Source organism: Phycodurus eques, chromosome 21 (assembly GCF_024500275.1).
Source record: "Phycodurus eques isolate BA_2022a chromosome 21, UOR_Pequ_1.1, whole genome shotgun sequence".
Classification (NCBI taxonomy): Eukaryota; Metazoa; Chordata; class Actinopteri; order Syngnathiformes; family Syngnathidae; genus Phycodurus; species Phycodurus eques.
The window spans coordinates 11,593,027-11,607,878 of NC_084545.1; the positions used below are offsets into that span (position 1 = coordinate 11,593,027).

Genomic DNA, 14,852 nt, shown 5'->3' on the forward strand with positions numbered 1-14,852 from the left:
GGAGGCCTTGCTGTTGACTTAGTGTGGATGTTTTAAAGTCCAGGTTAAAAACTCTTCTTTTTTCTCATTCTTTTTAGAGCATTTCCACTTAAATATTTCTTGCACTGTACGCTGTTTTAATTGTACTTTTATGTTTCTCTTTGTTTTAAATGTTGCTATTTATTTTTCTTTGTTTAAAAATGCTTTTAATCATGTAAAGCTAATTGTGTTAAATGAAATGTGCTATATAAATAAATTGGCTTTGCTTTGCTTTGCTTTACTTTAAGTTATTAAAACGCTTGCATAGTGGAATGGGCCATGCCGTCTGTTGAACCCTTTTTTCATAAAATGATATAAAAGTTCAGAGTGCCAGTCATTTGATAAAAAAGGCAAGAAATACTATAGAATTTATGAAACAATTCAACATAATCTCCGGGCAAAGGCAAAATGACAAAATGGCCTGATTCTGTTGAGTCCTTGGACAGCAGACAGACAGAGTATTCGGACAAGCTTCTCCTTCTATTACTGAACTTGCGTACCTTACCTTTCCAAAATCCCTGACGTCAAAAAGGTCAAAAGCCTCAAACAGCTCACTTTTCTTCATGCCAAATGTGTCATTGCACGCCGCCAGAAAAGTCCTGATGTTCTTCAGGCATAGGAACTATGTTGGGAAGAGAAACATCATCAGTGTACATGAGGAAACTGTACATGTATAAGCAATATGATTTGCACGAAAGATCTACCCCTATCTAAATGTTTCCTTTCACCTGAGCTAAATGTGTTGCTGATTAGACTCAGACCAAGCTAATTGGTGTTTTAAGTTCCGATTGTTGAAAACAATTACTTGAATTGGTTGAGTTGGAAGGGATGAGCGAATTCCAGGGCAGAAAATGCTAGTGCAGTAGGATGCAACAAGAATTTGTTTTTCCACAGATTTTCATAATCGAGTGCAATTACAGTGACATATGAAATTGAATAAATTGATCAATATTTGTTTTCTCTTTTTAGAAACTATTTACTTAGGTTGTAGGTGTATAACCTTAAATTTTAGTCTAATGATCTCAGAGTCTTTGTTGAAATGGGAATTGCCAAATGCTGGAATGAAATGGAGAAAACTGTGAAGTTAAGCTCTCGTATTAGGTAATATTTACCGAACAGCCTTTTTCAGTCTGTGACACGAATTTATAAGGAAAGCAGTGATGCAGATGGGGAGTGAAGGGGAAGGTGTCACCAGGGTGAAGTTAGCCAACACGCGGTATCTCTGGCTTGTAGCTGCTATCCTTCCTGTAATTGATACAGGATGGAACTGAGGAGCATGCTGATGAAAGAACTTTTTTGAGGAAGTGATGTTTTTGCCACATCACTATCCACCCACACTCATGGGACTGGGTTAACCAGATGACCTCATGTGTAAATGTGCATTCTACAATGAATATAGCAATACGTGCATTAGTAAAACACATCAAGCAATCAGAGTAACAACATGTTTTTACCTACTCTTTATAAACAAAGGTGAAACTAAAAAAAAAATCCTTTTGGTTCCTTTAAATGTTCATACAGTCCCAAGGAAAGTTTAGACTTCGACAGCATTGAAAAGAAAATACGTTTTCTGCAAATTGATGAGTGCTAAAAAGATGTATGGTAGGGATCAGTTATTTTGGTATCCTAGTTCTTTGGTGCCAAAACTTCTATGGTATCAAACTGAAACAAAATTGTATGTTTGGTCTAAGCATGACTAAAATATTCAGTACATTTAATGCCAACAACAATTGTTACCCAACCATATTATTTGGAATTGTTTGAATTGAGTTTTTTTTTTTTCCTTTTCTTGTGAGGTAACTGTTTTCCGCTGATTCCTTTTACCTTTAAAATATTACATCTGTCTTAAATGGAAGAATTTCTCCTCAAGATACTAGTAGATAAACTGTGAGAAAATAATTTATTTATTGACATATCCGAAAGCAAAGCTCTCCATTGAAGGGGAAAAGCTGTAGGACCTATTCTGTTATTCACAGCACATCTTCACTCATAAACAAAGAATAATGAAATCCGTCTGAATGCATAAAATATGAAATACTCCTCTCTCCAACTGAATTCGGTTTGGGAGACATATTCAATGAGAAAAAGAACAGCCCCTAAGCCAGTGAGCTCCTGATAAGATGTCGAGTAAGAGCAGCAGTCGAGCTGCAAATGAGTACTGTAACCATGTTATTGAATGTTTACATTTGGACACATCAGTCTATTTTATCAGACAAGCACATCTTGTCCGCCTGCAGTCTCTGGAGAGTCCCTCAGGATTCACTACATTATCTAAGGGAAGCAGCTTCCCACAGCACATAAGAAGCACAGTGTGTCGGCTACAATGAGCCGAGGATGGTTGGACGGAAAGCCAAAGAGAACTTTTCCACGGACAACTTTTCTTCTGCATTATAAGACTGATACACCAAATGTATTGTAAGACATCAACATTGGGCTTGACCCAGATGGAACAAGTGCACAAGTGTGCAGACCTTTACCAAAACTAAAAGAATCAATTGACAGCTACGATCTATATCTGATTAGCTAAAAGGGTATAAAATTGCATCCTTTTTGAGATGAAGAGGGGAATAAAATGGGCTCTAAAGATAGTTTTCCCGAGACATCACACTCCACCATGTTGGAGGTTAACGTGAGGTTTATTTTTTTCCGATGATTATTGAGACTTTGAATAGAGAACAACATGACGGACCAACAAATATGATCACGTGATCAAAAATCATCTACAGCAACACTGGTGTATACAGGTAAGTGTCCACTAAATAAATAAAACTCTGAACAATGAACTTTTTTCATGCATAAGCTTCACAGATTGTGCTGTATGTATATACGCCTTAGCAGTCGTTATTTTGTTTTTACTTAAACAAGCAATTTACATATTATGTCAAATAATATAACACACTACATGAGAACTGTAACAGAAAGAATAAAAGGATAGAAAATACAATGATAAATGCAAATTCATTTGTGATATCTTCAATAGATAAATAAAATTAAATAAGAAACATTCTTTAGGGAGATCAACAACTACCTTTACGAAATTAGGTATACAGTTTATACTTTTAAATTTTTAATCAATGCTGTGGATTTATAAAGTGAGATCAATTGATGCAAGTAAGGAAAGATTGGTTGGGAAGTTAAAATGATGTGTTATTTCATAGCAACAAATAACATCAAAGAAATACAACATAATATGGTAAGAGCCGTAAAAATATAGGATAGGAAGTCACTATTTGTATATCATACTGGTAAAATAACAGTTGTTTGATGGTTTAAAATGACTGCAGTGGTAATACTAATTTCCATTAGCCCGTCTATGGCATTTCCTATTGAATGCAAGCATTAAAGTGGACTTGCGTTAGGCTAATAAAATGGCAATGATGCTGCGTTTGAAAATACTGAACTTTAAAGAAATATTTATGACAAATAAACAGCTTACAGCAAAAAGATCTTATTTGGTGAACCGTTATCTGTCATACGTTACACTGCGTGTTCAGGAAGGATAGAACAAATACAAAATACAACATAAACAGCCAACACTACTGCCAGAAATAAGTGGAAACAGCAAAACGTAACACAGAAGCAAAAATACTGCTAGTGCCTCAACAAAATACCCATTCATCCATTTTGTATATCGCCTATCCTCATTAAGGTTCTGGGTGTGCGCGCGTCTATCTCAGCTGACTTTGGCAAAGTTTAGAGTACCGTGACCTGGTCGCCACCCACACAGGGCATATATAGACAAACAACCATTCACACTTATGGACAATTTAGAGTCTTCAATTAAACTAACGTATGTTTTTTGGGAATTTGGGAGGAAACCGAAGTGCCGATAGAAAATCCACGCTAGCACAGGGAGACCATGCAAACTCTACACAGGAAGGCTGGTGCCTGGATGCGAACCCACAACCTCCGAACTGTGAGGCAGACGTGCTAAGCTAACCAGTCGTCCACCATCTCGCATATATATATATATATATATATATATATATATAATGTATACAGGTATATATTTAAACAATTGAAAAACATCAGATCTTGTTATGCCCATTATTAATGAGATTATTCTTACCAAGTTAGAGGGAACTTCTTCTACTCATTGCAAACAATGTAGGGATCTGGAGCCAAAATTAAAAATGCTGATTAAAAACACCCTTCTTTGCGCAGGAGGTACATAAGGCAGCAAGGTTTAACTAAGCCTCAACATAAATGATGACGTCGGCTGAGGTGACTTTGCTCTAACTGTTTGGTCCTTTGATCATCATCATGAAAGTTTACAGTTACTGGTTTTCTTCAATTAGTGGGCAGGAGCATTTAGTCAGCCAACTGTAGAAAGTAGTCCTTTATTCCACTTCTTGTGTATAGCTGGAGCGGGACATGCTCCTGTTCACTGGTTAATGGGAAATTGTTTCCTACATATTACAAATAGCATATTATGTAGCTCAGGCAGCTATTGGCTTCCTGCCTACACCAGTTGTAGAAATGCTAATAAAGAGTAGTGTAGCAAATTTAACTGTATCACCTTGGGGAAACATGGCTTTTGTCAAGGTAATTTCAGCGACTATTTTTGGGGGGGGATAGGAAAAAAGGAGTGTAGCAGGGCTGGTCTGCCTTGCATTCGAGAGGTTCTGGGTTTGAATTTCTGCTTAGTCCCTCCTGTTTGGAGTTTGAATGTTCTCCCAGTGTTTGTGTGGGTTTTTAATTGGGTACTCCGGCTTCCACCCACATTCCTAAAACATCCCTGTTGGGTTTACTTAAAATGCGAAAATCAAAGGTGTCAAACTCAAGACCCGCGGGCCAGATCCAACGACTCATGTCATTTGATGTGACCTGTGAAAGCTTGCTACAATTTTTCCATGACTTATATTCACAAATAGTCTATCTATCTATTATAAAAATTCAAATTTATGATTATGTGTTTTTGATTATAAGGGTTCCCACACAGAACACATTGGGCAAAGGACAAGAATTGTAACTGCTTTGCGCTCTAGCCACACGGCTAGTCCTTAACACTCACCAATGGATGAAATAAAACTGCAATTGTTTGTTTACATTCAAATTTCAGTTTACAGCTATCGCGGGTGACGTCATGCACACCCTAATACTAGTCAGTTCATCTCTCTTATTGACGGACAACTTCACACAATTATTACTATTATTATTATTATTATAGTAGGCGGCGGCACGGTGGACGACTGGTTAGAGTGTCAGCCTCACAGTTCTGAGGGGCGGGGTTCAATCCCCGGTCCCGCGTGTGTGGAGTTTGCATGTTCTCCCCGTGCCTGCGTGGGTTTTCTCCGGGCACTCCGGTTTCCTCCCACATCCCAAAAACATCCATTAACTGGGGACTCTAAATTGCCCGTAGGTGTGAATGTGAGTGCGAATGTTGTTTGTTTGTATGTACCCTACGATTGGCTGGCAACCAGTTCAGGGTGTACCCCGCCTCCTGCCCGATGATAGCTGGGATAGGCTCCAGCACGCCCGCGACCGTAGTGATGAGAAGCGGCTCAGAAAATGGATGGATTATAGTAGGCCTATTTCTGCATTTTATAATGAAACCTGAAAAAAAAACCTGTGGGAGAATAGGAAACTGCCATCATATTAAATTGCAAATCACACACACTCTCATTATTGGGAGGGATGCAACGTTTATAAAATAATTGTCTGTAAAGAGCTTTAAATCTCACCACATTTAGTCATAAACCAACCATCTGGAATATCAAACAGAAATGAGGCCTGAGAGTCAAGTCATCTCACTGCTGCTCTTTTTGATATGCATCAGGCCGTGCTTTGTGTCCTCAATAAGTATCCAGTGTCTCCTTATGTATTCCTTCATACAAGTCCAAGCTCCATAGCAACAAGCTGAAGCCTTTTTACGGCCCCCGTGCGTATTGTAGAGCGTAATGAAATCCAGTTTGTGTACGCTCACTGCTCACTGCTCAGCTAAAGGCTTGTCTCTCGTGAACCTTGATGAGCACCAATAGATGATCATCAAACAGATTGCAAAGGTAAGGTTGTAATTTAGTACTTTTAAAAGATGCCTGACCATACACTCCAAGGACACTTCATTAGATACATTCCAGGTTGTATTTGCACTACATCATATTGAGAAGTACTAATATTGTATTCTCTCACATAACAATGGAAAGTACCCAAAATATTGAAAACCCCTCTCGGTGTAGCCAAATGAGGTAAGCAAAGCATTCATGAAATGTACTGTAGTTCTGAACAGTCATAGTCACAGTATATGTATTGTATATGTATTGAATATGGGAAATTAGTGAAATTATGCTGCTGCCTCTTGACTTATTTGTTAAACAAGACATTGGTATGTGATAAAAAGAAATCTATTTCGTTATTTTTTTTCTTGCTAAATTCATTGTGGCAATCTATTCTATTTGATTTCTTCTTATTGTTAAAGGAAACCTGCGGAAAGAAATTAGCCTGAGCAACTTATATTTTATGTGCTTCTGTCAAGCTTTTTTTTAAGGCGCCAGCTGCCAAGTAATGTCTGTTGTCTGATAGACAATTGAAGCCACCAAATCCAAGTTATGACATGTGGCCTTTGTCTGCTGTCTAATCAGGAAATGAGAGGTGACACACAAACGAAGACGTTGCTGAAACGGCTGTTTTATTTCACAGTCTCCGTGGTTGGGTTCACTGCAGCGACCCTGGAGACTGCAGGGGCACGGCACATTCCATTTGACATTGTGCACCTACAATCGCTTTTCATTGAAGCAGCAATGGATGGAGTTGATGTGCTAACTACATCAAAACATTCAAACTTTATTTACTGTCTTTCCAGTTCTTTTTTTCCAGGCAATTGGTGTCCACCTCCTTATTACATCTTATCACATTTCCTTTAAGTGACACAGTTTTTTCCACTCACACTGGCACGTTTGCCCTCTTTAGGTAGGAGGGAACGGCCCTGCTTGGTGTGGATGGGGGCCACTAAGCCACATGCTTTTTCCACCCATCCATCCATCCATCCAGCCATCCATCCATCCATCCATCCATTTTCTACCGCTTATCCGAGGTCGGGTCGCGGGGGCAGTAGCTTTAGCAGGGACGCCCAGACTTCCCTTTTTCCATCCTTCCATCCATATTGTACTGCTTATCCTTGTCAAAGTGACTTGTGAGCTGGAGCCTAACGTAGTTGGCTTTTGGGGAAGAGGCAGGGTAATACCCTGGACTGTTTGCCAGTCAATTGCAAGGCACAGGTATTTTCCATCCATCCATTCATTCTCATGGGCGGCATGACATCTGCCACACAGTTCGGAGGACTGGGGTTCAAATCCCGGCCCCGCCTGTGTGGAGTTTGCATGTTCTTCCCGTGCCTGCTTTGGTTTTCTCCGGGTACTCCGGTTTCCTCCCACATCCCAAAAACATGCAGGGTAGGTTAATTGAAGACTCTAGATTGCCCGTAGGTATGAATGTGAGTGCGAATGGTTGTTTGTTTCAATGTGCCCTGCGATTGGCTGGCGACCAGTTCAGGGTGTACCCCGCCCCTCGCCCGGCAATAGCTGGGATAGGCTCCAGCACGACCGCGACCCTTGTGAGGATAAGCGGAACGGAAGATGAATGAATGAATGCATTAATTCTCATTGATAGTAGTGCAAATATCCCTTTGTTTTATGAGTGGCTATCTTGTTGTTGTGAGCAAGCACTAAGGCGGTTCTGTTTTCATGTTTGTATGTTTATATTTGTAAGCAGTAGTTTTATGTGACGAAAAATTGTATTTCAGTTCAAATCACCTTTTCTGGAAAAGCGATATTTTAACATTCGTCACTAAATAAAGCTATAAGGTTAATGACAACATTTTGGCATAATGGATATGGAGTGGTATTGTTTGTGCTCCAAAATGGGTACTGGATTTCTTAGCATTAGGAGATGGTGTTAATGCAGTTCTAGACAGACAACTGAGAATCAATCAGTCAGTTCAACAGTTTTTATTAATATATTTATATATATAGATATATATACACACAGCAGAGTGACATTACCGCTCCCAAAATGTAAACCATCCAATTGTTAAATCAATAAAACAAACTAAAAGCCTATTTTATTTTTCATCCACTCTATACTTGTCATAGCACTCCCATACAGTACAACACAGATATAGAAAAGTGTCACGTCTTTTTTTCCCCAAATTTACGTCAGGCAAACATCAAGCTGTTCAATAAGTCATGTATACCAGCTGCAGTTTGAACAGATAACTTCACAGTTATAGAAAAAAATACAACGATAGAGCCATCTATTCAGCGTACAGACACAAAGCTCTACAACTGTCCATGCCTCCCAGTTTTCTTAATGTAAAGACAATCAGGAGGAGACACGCCCTCCACACACACACTGTTCCAGCATGCTTACTACCTCCCCCACATTGCCAATAAATATTTCCAAAGCCGTTTTCCATGAAATCCTAGTTTTAACCCCAGTGACCCCCACATATACACAAAGCCTGAACCCCATCCCCCACTAGTAGAGGGAATTGAATTACGGCTACCATGTGCGATATGAATCCTGTGATATGAATGTTTGTTACAAGAACACAGATCATGTAGTTTGAGCTGATTCACTTGTGAAAATGTGATGTGCAATTGAATCAGTTGCATAAGGTAACCAAAATACAGTGCAGTGCAGCTTTACAACACTGCAAACACAAAATTAAAACAAATTGTTAAATTTAAAAACGTACAACTCCTACTCAGTGCAGAAAGTATACCCCATAGCTATCATTCTTCATTACACAAATAAGGGAATTCTCACTTACAATATTGACAACAGTCATCCATCGCTTGGCTTTGAACATAAATCTCTCTACTGACCCCCATGGAGTCAATAATCTGCTGAAATTTACAAGGCTCTTTGGCTCTATTCATGCTATCCACACTATAGGACTACCCGACTGTGTTATCAGCAACGTGTACCTGACTCGGCTGCAGTTTTCCACCACAGTGAACCTGACAATAAAATGTTACAGGCACACTGCTGCAGGACATGAGCATGAATATACGTTCGGTATTATCAAGATTTTTGGCTTCTGAATGTCATCTTCATATGTTGAGCTTATAAAAGAAAGGGATGTTCAAACTGATATTATCACTGTAGTCGTTTGGTACAAGAGAGCCTGTGGCTGTGGAAATTACTTTGCAAATTTTATTAGGAGATATTCCGGTGGGGCGACACAGTGGACGACTGGTTAGCACATCTGCCTCACACTTCTGGGGACCGGGGTTCAAATCCCGGCCCCGCCTGTGTGGAGTTTGCATGTTCTCCCCGTGCCTGGGTGGGTTTTCTCCAGACACTCCGGGATTCATCCCACATCCCAAAAACATACGTGGAAGGTTGATTGAAGACTCTAAATTGCCCATAGGTGTGAATGTGAGTGTGAATGGAAACAATAGAAACAAAGAAACAATTTGTTTCTATGTGCCCTGCGATTGGCTGGCGACCGGTTCAGGGTGTACCCCGCCCGAAGATAGCTGGGATAGGCTCCAGCAGCCCACGACCCTAGTGAGGATAAGCAGTAAAGAAAATGTTTCCTATATTTTAGTGTGCACTGCAGCACAGTCTTTACAGGATGACCATGGTGCAGGATTGTTGCCTTGGTGATTGAAAGTTCAGTACACTCTGCGCATGAGCAGTATACGCGCACCAGTGCAATGGAACATAATGTTGTCTTTGCCAGTAAATATATGCAAGTCACTGTGCATATAGCAGCACATGCACATGCATGACATTGAGGTGACACTGCGGAACAAACTAGTGTGACTGAACTTAGCTGCACTGGAATAGTAAAACACGGTGCCTTGAGTTGACATGACATGCATAGCTGCAGTAACGTGCAGTTTGCATTCTGGTGCGATCATTTTGAATCCAAGAAGCGGTGTAGTAAATTACGATGACTGTGAATAATAGATTATTATATGTAAAATTATCAATATTTGCAACATTATGCAAAATGAGGAGGTACTTGTATTGAGCAACCCAAGCTGGAGTCAGTGCTCCTGATGGCACTCACTAGGCCATGTCCGTTAAAGGCTAGCATGACACAAATATTACAGTGTGCCCAATGTGTGGCTTTTGATATACACTTTTACACTCTATAAAACCAGTTTATTTCATTATATTGTCTTTTTATTCTCGTTTATTTAGAGTTTACAATACAGTGATATTTTGCTTTATTAAAAACTTGCGTTACAAGCTTGGTCACAGAACAAATTAAACTTGTATGTCAAGGTACCACTGTATCTGTTTTTGACAATGGAAAAGTGTCTTTGTAGTGAGTGCAACATGCTAACGTGTGGCCGAAAACAGGCTTAGGATTCCAATGTCAACTTTCATGACATTTAGGAGCATCTGTGACTCATTACACCATCCATTAAGCCTCTGTCATTTGTCTTTCAAGTCCATACTGAAATAATGTATTGTTGTTGTTTTTACATCTTGATAACTACAGCAGTTGGCTTATCTTAACACTTTTGTGACCATCAAAAAAGTACCTGTGTACAGGTAATAAAGGTTTTATAGATATTTTTTGTTATGTCCTATGAAAATGTCTTTGAGCTGAGATTCCACTGTATATAAGACTCTTAACTTTCCCTCCTACATGCCATCCAAATTAGCTACTGTATATAGCTCCAAATATTGACTCGTTCCTGCCCTGGTATAACTTGACAGCTCTATCAGAAACCAAAGGAATACAAACATTCATCATCAAACGTTTGCCGCTCATTTTCGAAGGTTTGTCTGTGAAAGTGACTTGCAAGTGTCACAGGCTTTGAAACTTCACTTTGTGAAAAGTTTTCTCAGTGTTTGGTATCACAGATCTTATGGCGTCGGCTTGATTAAATATACATAGTAACCATTTATTATGTACAAGTATAATGCTGTTCTCAAAATGTACAAAAGTAATGTGCATCAGCTACAATATGTTGTATTGTAGCATACTCTGAGCTACCTGCTGGGTAAATATCTGTGAAGGCTTACATGTATGGTAATGGATGAATGTTTAAATCGAGGCATCATGCCATGTTTTTGTTGGTTAAGAATATGTTGAGATTGCAATACAATACACCTCTATGTACTTTTCCTGCTCTGTTTGATGCTCGTTAGAATTAGACCACACTCTTGCTGGGACACTGTCTTCATCTCGCTTTCCCTTTCCAAAAATGAAGATCAAGCCTTAGAAGGCGGCTCTGCACAGGCAAAGTCGTTTTTTTTTTTTTCTGTGTGAAGAGAGGCGGCTTTTCTTTTCATTGTCTGACATGTCGCTGTTTTGGACTGAGCTTTATTGAGGGCATGTTTAGTTTCACTTCCTTCCTCTATTCCGTTTCCTGATTTTCTGTGCTGCCGCTGGTCTGTGTGAGAGATGTGTTCAGTTGTTGTAAGGGTTGCGACAATGTTCAATAATCTGGTGTTGTTGGACAAGAAGGCAACAACAACCTCCCAAGCACGAAAATCTGAAAAACATTCAAGTTAAGACCTTCGGTTGATTCAGGATCTATACTTAAACCAGCCTGAGTTTCATAAGTTTCACAAATTTTTACTACTAAATATTTCTGGTAAGAGTAAAATGTGGCAGTTACTGTGTTTTGTTTTAGACATTATAAATGAATAACTATGGCCTTGTAAAACAATGATCAAAGAGCTTCGTTTTTGTTCTTGAGGCCTTAACTACAAATTTGATGCACTCTGTTGTAAATGTTTATAGCATACCTTGGAAACAATATAATTTCATACAGCCATGCATTCACCTACACAGCATATGGCCCATCAATTCAAGTGCATTTTCGCCTCAACCACACAATTAATTTCCTGAGCATAAAAACACATCCATGCTACTTCATGTCAGAATCTAAAGGCTCTTTGCAAACAAGCAGCCTGCTGACTTTCTGTTGTTGTAGCGTGGCTCCCTTTCCTAGCAAACTCAAGCACACGGAAAATCACTGACAAATAAAAAAAGAACATTTAGATGTAAATGCAGAATTAGAAGCAACTCGTCCCAATGGCAAAATCAAACCCTTTGGAGCCTCTGATGCTTTAATTACACAACCAACACAAGCACAGTTGGGGCAAGCCCCTTCAGGGTTCTTTTGCATCCTTGGAAATATGAGTCTATAGGGACCCAAAGAAGTCTCTTTGTAGCCCGGTCCAATCACTGCCTTTGTCTTTCTATCTTGAAGGTCCCATGGGTAAGGCCGCAGTGGCCTCACATGTGTTGTTATTGGCCAATGACAAAAAAGCTGCTGTGGTCCCTCATGAATTATGCGCAGCGAAATGGAAATTCAACTCCACCCTCAATTATGTAAATGTAACTTTGAGAGGAGGGGAGAGTGACACTGATTATCAACTAAACAGTGATGAACCAAGTCAGGACTGAGAATTATACAGTGTCAATGTGTGGACGAATTGTACTCTTGCGCAGTCTATTAATATCCTAACTCTTAAAGAACACCAAATAAACTGTTACATGAAATAACAAATGACGACATGTGTTCATGCACTTGCGCTATCTGTCATTTCCAGCCATGTTACCATACTAATTTCGCTCTATATGTAGCACCACTACTGGCTCCCAGTGTGAGTAAGCCATTCAACCATGTATAAAACGAACACTGCCTATAAATAAGCCAATCATAGCCAGGTCAGGCACTGTGCATAAGTACGACATTACAGTTCTTTTGCGGCATTATGTCATGATCGACACAAAACATTAATACTCACTCGCACTGATGTCTACCTCTGTAATTGGTACTATTAGCTGCAAGCTTAACTTCTTGCAGCAAAGGCTTCTCCTCTTACAACCTCAATCAGGTTTTGCCAGGGGAAAAGGACCCATCAGTAGCTGTTTCCATTGCCATTGATGCCATTACAATTGCAAATGCTGATTTAAATTGTCCACTTGATCTGCTGGAGCTGACAAACAGATACCCTGTTCGATTGTGAGAGACCAGTAACTGCGTATTATATTGACCCAGCCACTGTGGCATTGTGTCTGGAGAGCTTTTTCCAGGAAACAAGCCTAATACCACTTCCATCCACATGGCACTACATCAATACAAATGATATTTTCTATTTCCACTGTTTGTTACCGTGTCAAACCAAAGTTTCTCTGGATGCTGCGTAGGTGAGGTTTGCAGTCACCGTGTGTGGTTACTGAGCCCAACACTCAATATTAATTTGGCCCGCTGTCCTGTTATTGAGGCAGATGGTGTCTGACAAACAGGAACCATGTGGCCACAACTCTCTATCGTTCCATTTAATGTAGGCAACGCATGGACATCTCTAATGGAGGCACTGATTTACTACAACTATACGTTGCAGTGGTCTTCAAAGTGCAGATAAGCGTTGCATTGCAAGTAACAATTTAAACCACAAACTAATATTGCGCCGAGAGGTTGTCTTTCTTCATCATATGACCAAGCTAGCTAGCAAAAAAAGGAACATAGGTACTGTATATCTTTAACTGTCACTTTAAAATTAAAATCCCATTCCCACTTTGCCTTAATCCACACTGTGTATCTTCACCCCTACCCTCTAGACTGGGGAACATGTATGTATATCAATGTAATTGCTCAGCGCTTACCAAAGAGTAATCAAATTAACTAATCAAATGAACCCAAATTGTTAACAGACTTCGGGATTGCTCGATGAGAGTAGATGAAGTGCATGACTTTTTTTGTTTGTTTGTTTGTTTGCTTAGTTTAATCACCAAATTTGGTCCACTTAATGTCGAATTTAAGGTTTATCTCCACCCTAGCAATATTGGGTGTTTCATAAAATGAAACCAAATGCCCAGCGTGGTGGTTTTAGGGGTTGCACTGCGTTCGGCCACAAAAATGTTGACGACTACGATGGAATTATTCGTTATTTTGTGACTATAATAGATAGCGGGGCGGTCGTGGGTTACATACCCAAATTCGAGCCAAAGTTGAGGTTTTATTGAAACAAATGTCTACATCGTTAGTTATACGATGCCGAATTCTTTAACTGCTCTCTTATACACATGTGTGTTGAATATGTTGTTATATGTGTGTTTCTTTGCTCAGGGGTATAATGCAAGCGTCCCTTAAAGTGGCGTCAATGTTAAAGAAGTCTGGCATCGGAGCGTCGATGCAGGGAGCAATTACGGACGCGAGCTTGCTCTTATCTTACCTGTGACATTTGAGGTCGCAGGTTGATCTCCTTTAGGTTGATAGAGTGGGGCCTGAGGTTGTTGAGAAGGTGGCAAAGAAGCACTCCATCCCGAAGGGTTTGGGCCAAGTCGAATACCTGCGCAGTCTCCCACGTAACCCGATGGTTTGCTGGAAGCACCTTGCAGTTGATCAACCACAGCGCACACTGCCTCCAATACTCCATCATTACTGCTCTCACGTGAGCCGACAGTAAGAGGAATTTCGGGTATCTGACAAGTGGACTAGCGTTGAGTAGCGCGCCTTCAGAGCGTGTCCATGTTCCAACCCGAGAGAGAGAGAGAAATAATGGAGCAGGACCACAGTCGCGGATAGATGGGCTGTAGTCGATGTGAGGATGACAGCCTAGTGTGCTCGTATGACTGGATGGAGTGCACCCTCCCTCCCTCTCTCCCTCCCTCTCTCTCGCTCTCTCTCTCTCTCTCTCTCTCTGTTTCTCCCTCCCTCGCTTTCTCTTCCCTCCCCCTCAGCCTCTTCCGCCCGAAACTGCATTATTACACTGTAGAAGACCTCAGAACACGGTCAGGATTCAGGATTTATTCAGCAATGCTTTTGAAAAATATGTTGTTGTTTTTTTTTTTTAGGTGCCTGAGTATCTGTAACAAGGTTGCTCCATACGGAAGCGTATTGCATTCACTT

The 14,852-nt window shown here is 40.2% G+C and overlaps 1 protein-coding gene across 2 annotated transcripts in view; it reads right to left on the reverse strand.

Annotated features, from left to right (window-relative positions):
• Nucleotides 1-14,564, reverse strand: part of LOC133396360 (guanine nucleotide exchange factor VAV3) — a 70,485-nt gene extending 55,921 nt beyond the window's left edge. The window contains exons 1-2 of one of the 2 annotated variants that reach the window (XM_061666142.1): nucleotides 14,176-14,564; nucleotides 524-640 (exon numbers count right to left, since the gene is read on the reverse strand). In XM_061666142.1, coding sequence (XP_061522126.1) covers nucleotides 524-640; nucleotides 14,176-14,382 — 324 coding nt within the window. In that variant the 5' untranslated portion in view covers nucleotides 14,383-14,564. Of the gene's footprint in view, nucleotides 1-518; nucleotides 641-14,175 lie in introns of those variants that run through there. The other variant, XM_061666143.1, reaches the window with a different exon arrangement.
• Nucleotides 14,565-14,852: the final 288 nt, after the last annotated feature.